Source organism: Stigmatopora argus, chromosome 15 (assembly GCF_051989625.1).
Source record: "Stigmatopora argus isolate UIUO_Sarg chromosome 15, RoL_Sarg_1.0, whole genome shotgun sequence".
Taxonomy (NCBI): Eukaryota; Metazoa; Chordata; class Actinopteri; order Syngnathiformes; family Syngnathidae; genus Stigmatopora; species Stigmatopora argus.
Window position 1 is genome coordinate 4,795,513 of NC_135401.1, and position 15,637 is coordinate 4,811,149.

The following is a 15,637-nucleotide window of genomic DNA, read 5'->3' on the forward strand; positions in this document are numbered from 1 at the left end:
TCATGAACATACTTGATTTATTTTCCCACATACCAAGTGCTTCCCTCCCAGCTGTGTCTCAACGCCTCAGCGGACAAATCAAAAGTTGGATAAAAATCCTGTCCAAAACGTTTTGTTTAAATGCCATACAAACAAAGCAGAAGTGCAAAATTTTAGTTTTGAAGGCAGGATAGATATATATATATTTCATATTGCTGTTATCCAACCTACAAATGTGCAAATTTCCCCTTTTTTACCTAGAGCATGAACATATAATACCCAGCCAAAAAGTGACAGATTAATCATTTTGCTGGCCTCAATTTGTACATTTTCAAATTTCAAATATAACAACCTTTCAATGTGTCAAGCTGAGCTGACCTTTCGCAAAAGCTCCGGCCCCTTGGTTACTGTTGCTACTCTCAAGGCTGGTGACTCTGACGGTAAAGTCAATGGTATAAGGAAAATGAACAAGGCTAATGTGCTACTCACCGTGGTAAAATCTAGCCAGAGTTGGTCAATAACATGTTCTTATTTACAGTAGCAGATCAATATAATTGCGTAAGGATTACCGTTTTTGGGTGGTTTTCGACGAATTCTGAGATGCTCCTAGACATGTTGGGATGCTCCGGTGTAAGGTGTCCATTCACAAAATGCTAAATGAAAAATATATATGTTCAAGACACTATGTTTACATGAAAAGAAAGCATTGTTTAACTGTTAACCCACTCATAGAACGGAGCACGAAGATTGTCATTGTCATTTGATGACAGTAACTACAACTTCCCTTGTCTCTATGTGCAAGTTAGGAAAGACATCTCACCAGTTGGACTTAGCTTAATCTTACCTTAAAAGATGTATTTCTGAGACATTTAGAGTGACGTCCAGAATGTTTAATCCATTTGGAATCCAGTTGTTTTTTCGTCTTTGAGAAGGAAAAGAACGACACTCCCTAGATAACCCTGCTTGTTGTATTAGAATAGCAGTTGATATTCAGTTAACTCTTAGATTAACCACAGAAGTAAACATTGCGACAATGGAGTCATAGTAGAGCTTGGCTGTCCCTTAACAACGGTTAGGAGGACGTATGATTGGTCAATGGTGGTATTTGGGGCGGCGTTTGCGAAAGGTCAATTGCATGTGTTTGTAAATCTACTGTATAAAATCTGTACTTTTTAAAAAACAATACCAATCCCCCAATTATTATCGCCCAAGGGTCAAATCAGGCACTACACAAATACAATGTCATGTTTCTATACATACTATACATCACAGCCTGCATACAAAACATGTAAACATTCAGTGGTATTGCACTCAAGATGCAAATGGAAAATAATGTGTCAACATGGATCCTTCCTTCAAGTGCTCAGTTGTAACAATAGGACAAATGTTGGATCAAACAAGTTTCCTACTGCAAAAACATGACTAGGTATCCAAATTCGAGTCCTTCAGTATTTGCATCCTGAAATTAAACAATCTTCCCGTGTTCTCTTGCCTGCAAAACAGGAGAACAAATGTGATTAACTTCCCATTCAACACATACGACGTATACATTTCAATGTGCACGCTTTGATCAGGGGGCTAGCCCAGTAGGGGATGAGATGAAGACCTTTTCCCACAAGACGATTTCTGCCGCACTCCAACGAGCCCCAAGGGCGGCGAATGTACTTAAACTGAAATTGGATATCACGCCGCTGCCATTCACACATGGTCGTCTCTCTCTCTCTTCATCTATTTAACATCATCATCCATTTGCACCTTCCATCAGTCAATTTACACACACATCGATTCCCCTGCTTCAGCCTCACACCAACCTTGTCGCTGCAGCTAAAGTGTTCCGGGTGTAACTCCCCCGATTCCAGGCTCAAGACGCACACACAAGAGTCAATGGGTTCGTCTATGAATTAAAAAAGCAGAAAATTATAGAATACACTTTAAGGTAGCGTTGGTACCATTTTAAACCTTTTCTAGAGATGTAAAAAATATGACTTAAATTTGTGGAATCACACAAATAAAAAGAGAAATCTCACAATACATCTCGAAAAATTCAATTCATTGTGTAATTCCCAGGTGTCAAAGTGGCGGCCCGGGGGCCAAATCTGGCCCACCGCATCATTTTGTGTGGCCCTGGAAAGTAAATCATGAGTGCCGACTCTCTGTTTTAGGATCAAATTAAAATGATAGATACAGATGTATATTATATTTCCTGATTTTCCCCCTTTTAAATCAATAATTTATTTTTTTAAATCCATTTTTTCTGTGTTTTTAGGTCAAAAATCGATCTGGCAAAATCTAAAAATATATAAAAATATTTTCTGTTTTCCACTTTAATATGGAACATAATAAAAAATGGTTTCCTTTTGAAATGAAAACCAATTCTTAAATAAATGATTTTCTCTTACTAAAAAAAGCTCAAATAATCTATTAAAAAATTAATATTTAGGGCTTTTAATCCAGTTCCTTTATTCCATTTATTAAAAAAAAAATCTAAATATTATATCTAAAATGGTCCGGCCCACATGAAACCGAGTTGACGTTAACGCAGCCCGCGAACTAATCCGAATCTGACACCCTTGGACTGTAATTAGATATATTGCTGCTTATCAATAAATTCTTTGGGTTCACCTAAAAGTGGGAGAGTAGAATTAGAGAGTACCTGCGTTTGTGTCGGCAAGCTGGACAGATCTTTCCAGTAGAGAAGCGGAGGCCTTCTCAACAGGGGGGCCGCAAGGCGCCGTGGGGACACCGATTTTCTTTTTAGTACATTCACTTTCAGAAGCCTGCTGCCGACAATGACTCTTTTCATCCTCCTTGGCACCTTCCACACAGAGTCGAGGCACTTCAAGCTGATTTTTTTTCTGCAAGGAACCTTTTAAGAAGCTCGTCGGACTCGATTCGGCGCTGGCGGAATCCTGAGAGCCTGTGATTTGCTTGGCGTGAGCCCCCTGGATGAGCTCCTGGGAGAATCGCACTTTCTTCTCCGAAGCCCTACGGGGCGAGGCGTCGGCGTTGTCCTGGACTGAGGTGTCTGCTCCCAAGGCGGAAGAACTTTCGGATCCGCTCTCGACTTCTAATGAATTTGAAATATCTGGCAACAACGTTTTTGAGTCCTGAGCTGTCTGCTCTTCTGCTTCAGTGTCTGTAAGTGCATCAAATTTCTCCAGGAATTCTTCAAATGGTACATCTGAAGACTATAAATGAGACGTCTATTCAGTTGCATAAGCCATTTTTGTGACGAAATGGGAAAATGGTTGCGCTTACCTCTACATTTTCACTTTCGACTTGATCTTGCCATCTAAAGAAAAAGCACAACAATTTAGTTTTGAGAATTGATAAGAAGTAATCATAGCTAACAAGGTCTTAATTTGAGATCTTTGTTGAACGCTCAATTGAAAATTCACAACCAAAATACTTTTTGTCCGATTGGATTACTTTTTAAATACATCTATTCACGCAAGATAAAATACTGAAATTTGTCACCCGCCTGCTGCTCATAGTTTGCTTGGATAGGCTCCAATGAAGGAAGGAAAATACTGATATAAAGTGTTCTACATTGATTAGAAATACCAAAAAGGAACTGTTTAAGTGACTACTTCCATTGAGTGTTAAATCTAAGAAATGCAACAGAATGTCGGGTGTATTTAAGATTTAGGGGTGAAATGTGAATAAAACCTTCTCGGTCATTTAGTCAGCTGCCTTGACTTCCGATTCAGCTATCGTGACATCCTTGGGAACGTAGTACGTTTTAGCATCCATTGCGGAAGTCCTCCCATGTGGTATGAGACATTCTGTATCCCAATGGTTCCATTATCTCATTCATACGGGTGATTTTTGCGTGTGAGTTGGCTATAAAACAAAATGTCAGAGCTGTAATACTGACCTTCTGGCCCTCCCGGTCAGACGATCTTTTCCTTTTGCATTGCTACCCATTACTTGGAGGTTTTTACTCGACTTGTCTTTGCCGCGCTTCTCATGACCTAAGACACATTGAAAGTTACTGTGAGCAGGGTTCCATTCTAAATGCGCACTCTGATAGGAACAAGACATTTTGCCGACAGTTAACCGAATAGGATCAATTGGTGAAATGAATAACATGTTATTGCCAATATGAAAATAACACAGACAATTATGTTAAAAATGCTCATCATTATTTTTGAAAATTCACAGTGTCATTTAAAAGATTACCTTGTGTGTCAGTACCCGACCGATGCTGCCTTCTTCTGGGGCTTCGTCCTCCTGCTGCTGACAAAAAAATAAATAAAACAAGGGTGAGAATAAAACTTTATAAGCTATAATCACCATATCCATGACATTTGAGGGTTGGACAACCTCACCTCTACTTGGAGGCACGCAATCTTTCTCAGGCTGGGATTTGTCGGAAAACCTGCGAGCAAAGATTTATTTGAGTTCAGTTGTACTTTATCTGTTTAAAAAAATAATCAAGATATATTTTGCTCAGTGCAAAAACACTCCCTTTCTCCAAGCCACATAATAACACATTCATGCGGTTCAATTCATTAGATAATTGCTTTGCATTATTGTGTTAGAAGATTTTTTTTAAAAATGGAAGTACAACGCCAACATGTTATGCCATCTGAACAATTAGTGATTCAGAAACAAACGTCTTGTGGTCTTCCCGGTGGTCCTAGTGTTAGCGTCACCAAATAAGGCAAGGTATTCCATCCCTCATCCCTGGCTTAAAATAGCTGTTCCTCCCTTGTCTCCTTCTCCTTAAACAGCACATTAATTTAAGCTGCTATGAGTACCAAATGTCTTGCTTGAAATCAACAATTGTCTATCACATGCTAGCACGATAACATGTATCATTTATGTTCATTCGGGTTTTAAAAACACATTCCACTTGCCACTCGCGCTAAATTAAACCTAATACTGTGTTTAATAATGATCCAACAAATGTATTTACTGACCCTTTCTAAATTGTCAGCATTAAAAGCACAGATGTAAAAGAATCTCAAAATAAATCTTACATATTGTCTGTTTTGTCGACATCCCACGCCCTCCTCCACTGTCCCTTGGCGTTTTTGTGACGTGCTACTCTCTCCTTGTCAATCTTCTCGCGCTCCTTTTTCCACTGCAGGTACTCCTCCTGCTCCTCCTTGGATGTGGGGACGTTAAGGTCGGAGATTTCCAGATCCTGGACACAGAAACTGAGAGCTGACTTCTTTTGAAAAGGTGGACAAAGTATTCTGTAAATTCACACTTCGCGTCTAATTTGCTATCTTGCTTAGACCACAGGTGTCAAAATGGCGGCCCAGGGGCCAAATCTGTTTTTGCTTATATGAAATCACACTTTTATATGATTGTAATGATATTTATGTATACTTTCAATCAACACATTCTCAAAATCAGGACTCACACGAACAATTTTGTGATCTGAACATCCCTAACTCATAACTACTTAGTTTTTACTGCAATAGTACATTTGAATCGTCACTCACGCTATTACGCCGTGAGCGGATCAGTCGAGCAGAAGAAAAGACCCTCGTTAAACAAGGGCTGGCATAAACATGAAGACCATTAGGTTGCCAAAAAAGAAATCATTGTCAGCGTGACATCAATGGCATTGTGTTTTTTTGAGAACAATGGGAGTGTATGATGAATTCATTCTTATCTCAACATCTTTGTTTGTGCACTCTTGTCATTACCGTGAATGCGCGCAATGTAATACACTGAGATAATAGACTGGGAAAAGCAGAGTGTACAGTAAATGCAATTATGTCTCCTCCCTACGCTCTGCTCTTAACCTGTTTATTGATTATAATGATGGAAGCAGAAAGGATTGCGTGTGCTACTAAAAGAGGACGTGGTGGACGTTTTCAACACATCAAAGAGGACTGACGCTGGGCGCTGTTTTTCCAAAAGGCCTCGTGTAAATGAGTGCAATCATTTAAAAGCTACCGCAGAGAGAAAGTGATTGTTTGCGTTTATGTCGAGTAAGCAGAAGAGCCTATGGCCGCCTCAGAGAGAATTTATAAAACATTCGAATCTGGGGAGGAAGGGGAATCAATAAAGCTGTCAATATTAGAGCAGCAATAAAAAAAAGAAAAGAATAGAGCTGAGTGAGCCTGATGTTTTCCTCCTTTTGTTTGTACCAATCACAATCAAGTAAACATGTTGGCTTCCTGGAAAAGGAACGTGGCCCTTTGTTTTCCATCTCTTCCCTCTCCTGCTTTTTCTCCTCTCTACCCCAAAGGACGCTGGGTACCGCAAAGGGAGTTGTTTTCTCGCATGTTCCAACAGGCCCGCTGTTATCAACTCGAGACACCCAGCTAAATATTGCTAATGGACTGCATTCATAAAGAATAATGGCAGAGGCCAATTTTCTGTCTTTCTGACCTGATGTTTTTGTGTTTCTTTGATTCCTGTTAATAACACTTCATATTGTAATGATACATGACCTAGTTTGTGTGCTAGGTGGTGTGCTTGGAGATTTTTGCAAGTGTGCCACAGCTCAAAAATGGTTGGGAAAAGCTAGTTTAGAAGGACACAAGTGAGGAACAATTTAAAAGGACAATACTGTACCCAAGTGGATATACAGCGCCATAGCATGATTTTTTTTAGAGCTCGATGCAATGACGACATCGAGGTTTGGAAGGTGCGCACTTCATTAAAAAAAAAAAAAAAAGCCTTTCTACTGGAAAAATTAGGTCCTGTACGTCATAATGAGTGGTGGTGATATATGACCACACATATTTCTCACTCTGCTACCCTCTTCATCCACAAATCTACTTTGATAGGAAGACAAAAAGGCCCTTCTACGATTCCTTTCTTTGTCTTTCATCCTCTTCTCGCACTTCTTCCTCAATCACCCCTTGGTGGCATTTTGCCAGCCTCTTTTTTTTTGGGTTGCATAATAATGAGCCTTTTCAGGGATGGGAAGGGAGTCGAATGTTAATGAGATCAGACCGACCTTTTCAGGGTGCAAAGAAGGAAAGCAGATTACTAAAGGAAGAAGAAAATAAGTGGCTGGAAGCAGAGTTTGTCCCCTTTAACCTTCAGCTCTATTGTCACTCTAGTGCAGGGGTGTCCAAATTACGGGCCGCGGGGCATCTACGCCCCCCACCCGGAGTTTTCTGAGACAAAAAAAATGCCTGTTCTTGTTTGAGAAGAGACAGTAGGTTCCTGTTTTTTAGTTATCATTACAACCTACCAAATAGCCACACCCCCATCCAAGTCACCATTAAATAGCCACACCCCATCCAAGTCAACATTAACCCTTTGACTGCCCAAAGCACATTTTCGCAATAATTAAAACAGCTCATAACCTAGCAAAATTTTAACAATCTCATGACAGACCATAATAGCAAAAAAGCACAGGTTGCCAAAAAACGTTTTGAAGTTAGCACCATGTAGAAAGGAAAAATAACCGAAAAAGCCACCATCTTGAAGAAATGCAGCTTTTTTTGTACATGACGTACTATACTACACAGTGCACAGGCCTGGTTATGCAAACGGCAAAACAGATCACTGGAGAGCAGGCTATTATTCAAGTGCAGATCCAGTGCAGGGGATAAATAAAAGGGACAAATATAGAACAGCGTTTTCAGGCCGTTGATTTAGCACTGACTACTTCAAATTGCTCGACCCCTATTTTAGCGCAGCCCCCCCAGTCTACAGGCGTGGCTATATTGACGGGACCGACGTCACGTGAGACGGAGCAGCTGTCTCCAGACCTTTTGACACTCTTGAGGTCCGTTACCGTGTGGCATCTCATGCCTCAGCTAGGGGATACTTTTGTGTTCACGTGTCTCAAATTGTTAAAGTCAGCCACGTGCTATAGGGCAATTAGACGTGATCCCTAACATGTCAACACATGATTAACTCCAGGGCCTGGTGTCATTTTAGTGACATTTTTGCAGTGGCTGGACTGTTCTGTAAAGTTCCTCTTGGTAGCGTAAATCAAAATGCATATACTACTGCACTATCAACATTTTGAAATCGCAATTTCATGATCGTTCGCTGTTTTATGATAAGCAACGTAGGACATTTGGACCAGATCAAGCACATTTGGTTATTTGCATTCTGAAATCCAGATATCAATTGTGACCCATGAATAAAATCTAAATTACTCCATGATTTTCCCATTCCTAGTGCTATTGTTATTTGCGAGCACATGAATGAACTTTACAGCCCAACATTGCAGACAACAGCTACTGTATTAATAGCCTCCCCATTCTAATGTCATACAAGTAACAGCCTTGATAAACTGCCTGTCTGCCAGCCTTTGTGCACCATTGCAGCAGGGGTGTGGCCAGTCTGGCATCTATGTAAAACAGCTAGCTCTGTTGCGCATGGGAGAGGACACGGACGGACGGACGGACGGGGCATGAGAAGGGGTAGCTGCCTTTGAAATAAACAGTGAAGAGTTCACTTGTTCTACAAACCTGTGGTGGACTGTCCAACGTGGTCATGTGACATGCTTGCTTTGCATTCCCAGCTTGTTCCTCATCGGCCGGGCTCTTGACATCTGACAAACATGTTGAGTCTGGCATCTTCTCAGGCTTCTCACACACCACTCTCTTGCCCTAGAATGGGGTTGTTCATATTAATTAATGTTATAATTAATGTTATAATCACAGCTACAATACATTCACAATACTTCATTAGGTACTGCTGCAGCCACATTTGTCCTTTCATTAAAAGTAAAAAGATCCCTGGTCATGTCTGATTGACAATTTCTTAATTTCTTAGTAATAATCATGAAGATGAACACTTGACAAATAAAAAGGAAATATGTTTACCCCTTTAAAAAGAAAAAAAATCAATAAAGGAAATAATCTTTTTAATGAAAAAAAGGGGAGCAAACATTCCATTTTTTTAATTGATAAGGAAAACTGTAAATATTAATTTGTTTTCTCATTTTATATTGAAAATTAAAAGGGGAAAAGTATAAAAAAAGTGAAAACAAAACAATGTTTTTTACAATTTACAAAAAATAAATAAAAGTGAAAACAAAACAATGTTTTTTTTTACAATTTACAAAAATAAATAAAAGTTAAAAGAAAACATTTTTTACATCATTGTTTTGTTTTCACTTTTATTTATTTTTTATACTTTTCCCCTTTAAATTTTCAACATAAAATGAGAAAACAAATGAATAATTACAGTTTTCCTTATTAACTTTTAAAAAAATGGAATGTCTGCCCCCTTATTTTATGAAAACACAAAAAAATAACAACACTTGCTATTAAGATCTTCCAAATGAGGATTTGGACAAAATATCCCTGCTCTAGTTTCTATGTAAAAAAAGAATTCCTAACTCACCTTTTTACCAGCCATGGTAACAATAAGCTGCTTTTTATGATGCCCTCTGCCTACGCTTCCAGCAGCCCGCAGACTAATTTCCTTCCACAGGCCTTCTTCCACTTGTCCTTTCGTGACAGGTGAGGCAGTGTTAGAGAACTTGGTCACCACTACTCGGCTTTCCTGCTCCACACCGCACGGAAAACAAGCTATGAAATACATCCAAAACAAAATTACGGGACGGCTTTCAAAAAAATGGCAACACTCACACAGGTGGACTTGTTTACTGTGATCGTAAGATCGTCAGCTTTTCCCTTCCGGCTCAGCAATGCCATTCCATCTTCTTCTGCTCTTTTCTTGTCCTCTTCCACCTCCTAAAGGCAACTCGACCAAACAGATAACTAATCAGGATGCATATAAAAGAATGCTTTCATGAGAATTCATAGCCTTCCAGTTTAACGCTTCATTACAACCGGCAAAATGGTGGATGTTGCTGGCGGCCACTTGTCCTCACCTTGTATCGCTTCATCAGAGCCTCATTCTTCCTGCGGAGAGCCTCGATCTTCTTGTCCAGCTCCAAGTCTCTCTCATGGACCCTCCTAGGCGTCAGGTCGCAAGGGGTCTGGAAATAATATAACAAATACTTCAAAGCCCCCGTCAAAATGAATAAATAAAAAATAAACAGTCAACAAGTTTGATTCTTTAACGACTATTATGGGTTAACAGCAAAAAGTGACTGCAAAATATACAAATAGGAATGCTAATAATTGGTTTATTTCAATTAGGCCATTGGTGTCAAAGTAGCGGCACCTGGGCCAAAACCGGTCCACCACATCGGCCCGTGAAAGTAAATCACGTGTCAAAAATAGCTTTTTTAGAAATCTAAAAATACTTCAATAAAACAATAGTAACGGTTTCCCACTAATGTTTTTTGATGTGTATAAAAAATATCAAATATTTTTCCTTAAATATACTTACCGTCTTTCCTTGATTGAAAAATACATGTTTAAATGATAATTTTTGTGATTTTTTTTTCAATTTTTTGTGCAATATTTCTATAAAAATCAAAAAATTTGAAAAAAAAATAATAAAATGGGAAATAGTTACTTTTTCTTTTTAATATAAAAAAAGAAAAGATCAAAAGAAATATCCAATGCCCCCCGTTTATTATAAAATTTGCAAATAAATAAATAAATACAATTTTAAAGACGGGAATATTTGCTATTAAGAGGAACAAAAAGAGGATTTGGACACATTTGAATGTTTATAAGTGACCAATCCACCATCAGAAAAGCTGTCAAGGTGGGAGGCAACTACAGAGCCTACGACAAAAATGAGCATACACAAGTACACACACCAACACCTTGCAAAAGTTGTGATTCTTTGGAAGAGCAAATGTTTTATACTGTAAACCTTAGGAAACTGTCTGGATGCTACAATACTGTTGTGAGCATGAGAAAAGTTGCAGCTTGATTTAAAAGGCAGCAAACAGGAGAGGTTTTACCCCGCAGCCTGTAGTTGTCAGGGAATCCAAACACAACAGATCAAGAGGACATACCACCAAGAATAGTCACAACTGAGAGCTGCACGACCGACTCTTAAGTCTCAGCCCCCTCAACGTGAGCGTGAAAACAGGATCATCATCGTCCAAATGGAATGGACGTGTCTCACAATCAATGAGTTGACATTTTCCAAAAATGTCCACCAATCCATTTTAGAAACCCCATCTCTTTCCCCCTTTTGCGCTCCTCCGCCACCGAGGTGATCAGGAACGATTTCCCATCACGTGATAGTATCGGGAACATCCCTAGTCCTCATCCCTAGTCCTGCAGGAGCTCCGTGGAGCGATAGAATTAAAGACGAGTGAAAAGACCGCATGCGGCCAAAGCCAAATCTGCGACAGAGCTTAAACCAATGCTGGCCATAGAGCGGGGAAGGACATAAGGCACTCACAGCTCTCTCAGCTCTCTCCATGTCAGCGCTAATAGCGAGGCTGGGTCCAGACGCGAGGCAGCCGAGGCGGCGGCGGCGAGGGCTGCCCAGAGTCCGCGATCATGCCTTGATCACAATGAGCCAAGTTGGGCGAGCGGCCAAGGCGGCCAGCAACCACACAGAGCTCCCCTGTTAACAGATTTAACAGCGCCCACCCGCTTGTCCTGCCTCTCCCCCTTTCTCTTTCTTTAGCCCTCCCACCCTCCTTCACATGAGCCCTTAGACTCTTTAAATCACTTGTTTCTTGTTGTTCCTTCATTGATTATACACAATGCTGGATGAAAGCATTGTCACTTTTTAGGGGGAAAATGTAGTAGAACACTATAGTACAAAAAATATCACTTGTCTGTAAACTATATGAATTATTTTTTTTATAATGTTAGCCCATGTAAAGCGCAGGGGTCAAAGTGGCGGGCCAGGGGCCCGATCCGACCCGCCACGTCATTTTGTGGGGCCCGCAAAAGAAAATCGTGTGTCGACTTCAGGTTTGAATTAACTTTTTTTCCAAAACAAAACAAAAACAAAATATTTAGTGTTTTCTTTTCCATTTTTTTTCATCCCAAAAAAATTTGAATATTTATATATTAGCATAGTAAAAATCAGAACTTTGTGAAAACAACATATTTAGCATATTTAGAGGCCACACTGCACAGAATACTCTTGTTAATAGACTAAATCCTTATATATAAAGGTTATTTGCAGCTTTTGATTTCCTCTTGGGTTAAAATAAAATTAATTTGGCATGAAAAGACAATTTCCTTATTCTGTTTACCTTCCCATTTTTTTATATCATTCAAATTAAGCAGGCTTGTTAACACCTTTGATTTTTACTCCACAAGTACGATCGTTGTATCCAATTAATGGTAATAAAATATACAATACATCCAGGATTTCATGATTATAAGATTATTAATTATAAGAATGTACTCACCTCTTTGGGTTGGTTTGGTTGCCTCCAATGTTATATTTCGTGTCTTCTCTGTCAGAAAATGTCGTTTTCTCTGCAAAAACAATGGCGTTTTTAAGATAGCACGACTTACAGTATTTTCATATTGAAAAATATTTCGTCGATTCGGCTCACATGTGGCCTTTTAAATGTAACAAATGATAATAAAGCTAGGCGATGCACTTAATTTAGCATTCTGGGGAATAAAATACAATTGAGTTCAAAAAGTAATACGTAATAGAACTAGTCTTACTTATGACAAGCATAATCACTTACGAACTAATGTCGTATCTCCACGGTGTCAATTCAAAGCAACCAAAGACTCTAGAAACTGTCTTTGCAGAATGTTTTTGGTGCATTTGGGAACGCTGCACTTCTGAATCGTTAAATCAAACGCTTAACTTCACTTACATTATAATTTAACACGCGTGTGATGAAAAAAAGCTGAAGTGACCAGATAAATCCACTAGGTGGTAGCATAAAGGCTCTGCTTTTTACAGTGTCGATGAGCTGTGTCTTTTTTTGTTTCTTTCATTTAAGAAGGTCGAAATCGAGCTTTAAAAAAAGATCAGGTTTTTAAAATGTATGATGAACTCCACAGGAATTCTTGAAGTGGTTTCAAAGAGTTGAGTTCTAAGCAAACTAGATCAACGTGGCTATGATTCAGGCTGAATATTAAATATCAAAGTTTACAAAAGTTGTAATTATACTAAAGCATGGAACCAAAAATTACTGCATCACTTCTGTTTATGACAGAGTGTACCATCAGAAAATCGGTTTATAATTGAAGTACTATCTAGTTATTTTAAAGTGCATGCTCCATGACTCTGACCTAAGATGGCCGCTATGATGAAAACGTCAGTACCCGTTAGCTTTCAGTGAGGTCCGGCATGTACTTTTTTGGGCCAATGGGATGGGCGGAAAATTAAAGAAGGCTTGACTTCCTGTTAGGGAATCACGTGACCAAATTGAAGTCGTATGACATGTTTTTGTAGTGCAGAAATGTGAACATTTGTGTGTCTTTTCGGTAAGTATCTGAAATATTTTAACTTACTTCTTATGTTTCACTCTGCGTAACTTGTCATATTTGTGTTTTATAAACGTCCTTTTCTTCTACATAGTTTTGATCGCAGCTATTTTGGGCAATAGACTATTTTGGAGCCTTCGACGACCAAGGTTTCCTCATTGCATGTTTTAATGTCTCTTGTCAACCCCCATTATAAATCTCAGTCGTCATACTTAGGTTTTTAACTACAAATATTCAAGGTACGAACTGTATCAAAACAATGCAAACATATCTGCCCGATGCAAGAGGTTAGAGGTTCTACAGCATCAAAGTGTAAATTATTTTTCAAATACCCGAGGCTACTCTTCGTTATTATAGACTTGGCTTTACCTCCCCTTTAAGTAATTTAATTCATAAAATTGCCTTTGATTGCATCCTAGGGTTTTGTTTATCAATCCCAATCGAAACAGCCAATTCATTGCAAACACGCTTGAAAAAAACCCAATACTTGTACCTAAGTTGAAAACAATAGAAAAACCAATTGTAACAAAATACATCATGTTTTTCACATACCTTACAGGTGTCTGGTACATCATTTACTGTAGCTGCTGAGCTGAAATCTCTTGAGCATGGATCCTGGACTTCAGCTACCCCGTACTGATGCCACCTCCCGGGCCATGGCAGAAAACTATCCGTGGGATCTTCGATACCAACTTATTGGTCTTGGTTTTGTCTTCTATGCCTCTGTCTTCCTCCTGGCTCACTTCCTCTCAATATTACTCTTCAAAACGTACAACTCCCTGCAAGCCAAAGAGAAGGTTTTCTGGAACCTGGCAGCCACCCGTGCAGTGTTTGGAATCCAAAGTTCAGTAGCTGGTCTCAGAGCACTTACCCAAGACTCCCAGTTGAATAAAGACATCGGAACGGGGCAAGAAGACTGGTCGTGGTTCACTATCCTCACAGCCACAGGATTCTTCATCTTTGAAAATGTCGCATTCCACACCTACAGTTTGTTGTTTAGGTCACTTGACCTTACCCTGGCAACGCATCATTTCTTCGCCCTGGCAGGATACGGAATGGCCGTGATGTCAGATTCCAGCGGCCACTTTCTGCCAATAGTAGTCCTTCTACTGGAGATGAGCACACCATTTACATGTATATCGTGGATGTTATTGAAGGTAAAAATGATAAATCATTATTTCTATTCACAGCCCAAGCATTTGTCAAAATATAACCTGTCTGAGCTAAGCCAGATTGGCCACTTTAATACATTTGTTGTTATTGAAGCAAATTATGGCATCAATGATTGTAATATAGCAAATGAAATTACTGGTATAACCACTCACTCTCTCTCTCTTCCCATCTAGGCTGGATGGTCCTGTAGTCCTTTTTGGAAAGCCAACCAATGGGTGATGATCCACATGTTTCATTGTCGCATGTTCATCACCTACTACCTTTGGTGGGTGTGTTATAACAATTGGGGAGAAATCAGCAACCACTTCCCCCTGGTCTTGCGCCTTACCTTTTTCATCGGACTAGCTCTACTCACCGTTATCATTAATCCATTTTGGACCTACAAGAAGACCATGCAACTGTTCAACCCCGTGGATTGGAACTTTGGAAACAAGCCGGCACCTGGAACAAAACCCATGGAGGATCAGCATAATGTTGTTTTAAAGCCGCATCTAAATTGAGGGTAAATAGAAATGTACCTCATTTTATAACATATGGACTTGAAATTGAACTTATTTTCCCTGCAAGTGTTTCTTATTTTTTTGAATGCGCACAGAAAGTGCAACTCAAAATAGTGCTTTTATTGAACAAGGTATGGTGCATTCCTGTTTTTTAATTTAGCTTTTAGAAATAACACTTACTTTTATGATACAGATTTTTTGTGTGGATGACAAATGTTTTTTTTTTCTGGTCACAAAGTCAAGATAATGCAATTTGAGAAAACTAAACTAGAATTTATGTAAAATTACCACAAAGTGTTTTAAATTTCAGGCCAGGTTACATTGTGTGTTATAGTTTGTGTGCACTTATGAAAGAACAAGGTCTTGCTTGCTGTCTAAGTTGTCCAATGTATTTATTTTTGTTTCATGGGTGAATTAATTGTGAAAACTATGATGCCAACCTTGTTACAGTTTTTCCAGAACTTTTTATATACTTCAGAACTTGAAGTATTATACGGGGGGCAGAAACCTTAACAGTATTCAGAAATGGCGCAAGCGTTTGTAGGGGAGGTATTCCCTTTTAAGTTCTTTTGTACGATGCAAAGCATTGCTAAATAAAAATTCTGTCGCCACTTGGACAAGATTCTGCGTTCTGTGTTTCTACTTCTCTATATATTTACAGTATGTAAGATTTAGCCAATACGAAAATTAGAAACATATTTATTTTGTTTTTTAAAAAAATGAGGAAATATATGTACAAATTTGAATTTTGGCATGAAA

The 15,637-nt window shown here is 39.1% G+C and overlaps 2 protein-coding genes across 7 annotated transcripts in view; one reads left to right on the forward strand and one right to left on the reverse strand.

Annotated features, from left to right (window-relative positions):
* Positions 1-15,637, reverse strand: part of ccdc9b (coiled-coil domain containing 9B) — a 20,587-nt gene continuing 4,950 nt past the window's right edge. The window contains exons 2-19 of one of the 6 annotated variants that reach the window (XM_077620417.1): positions 14,734-14,819; positions 14,531-14,638; positions 14,077-14,314; positions 13,758-13,984; positions 12,164-12,233; positions 11,194-11,298; positions 9,755-9,862; positions 9,510-9,614; positions 9,262-9,423; positions 8,382-8,522; positions 4,965-5,131; positions 4,311-4,360; positions 4,162-4,215; positions 3,857-3,953; positions 3,238-3,271; positions 2,633-3,167; positions 1,791-1,873; positions 1-1,471 (exon numbers count right to left, since the gene is read on the reverse strand). In XM_077620417.1, the coding sequence (XP_077476543.1) occupies positions 1,445-1,471; positions 1,791-1,873; positions 2,633-3,167; positions 3,238-3,271; positions 3,857-3,953; positions 4,162-4,215; positions 4,311-4,360; positions 4,965-5,131; positions 8,382-8,522; positions 9,262-9,423; positions 9,510-9,614; positions 9,755-9,862; positions 11,194-11,214 (1,584 nt within the window). In that variant the 5' untranslated portion in view covers positions 11,215-11,298; positions 12,164-12,233; positions 13,758-13,984; ... (1 more) ...; positions 14,531-14,638; positions 14,734-14,819 and the 3' untranslated portion in view covers positions 1-1,444. Of the gene's footprint in view, positions 1,472-1,790; positions 1,874-2,632; positions 3,168-3,237; positions 3,272-3,856; positions 3,954-4,161; positions 4,219-4,310; positions 4,361-4,964; positions 5,132-8,381; positions 8,523-9,261; positions 9,424-9,509; positions 9,642-9,754; positions 9,863-11,193; positions 11,299-12,163; positions 12,234-12,454; positions 12,602-13,757; positions 13,985-14,076; positions 14,315-14,530; positions 14,639-14,733; positions 14,820-15,637 lie in introns of those variants that run through there. The other 5 variants (XM_077620414.1, XM_077620418.1, XM_077620420.1 and 2 more) reach the window with 5 other exon arrangements.
* Positions 13,114-15,500, forward strand: cln8 (CLN8 transmembrane ER and ERGIC protein). Its single transcript, XM_077620426.1, has 3 exons — positions 13,114-13,205; positions 13,765-14,362; positions 14,552-15,500. Exons 2-3 carry the CDS (start codon positions 13,814-13,816, stop codon positions 14,876-14,878), a joined length of 876 nt encoding a protein of 291 aa, XP_077476552.1. The 5' UTR covers positions 13,114-13,205; positions 13,765-13,813; the 3' UTR covers positions 14,879-15,500.

Bases quoted from the DNA above. Each gene is read 5' to 3' on its own strand.
- cln8 (XM_077620426.1), top strand. From the start codon at position 13,814: ATGGATCCTGGACTTCAGCTACCCCGTACTGATGCCACCTCCCGGGCC. The intron at 14,363-14,551 runs GTAAAAATGATA...CTTCCCATCTAG, and splicing joins TATCGTGGATGTTATTGAAG to GCTGGATGGTCCTGTAGTCC.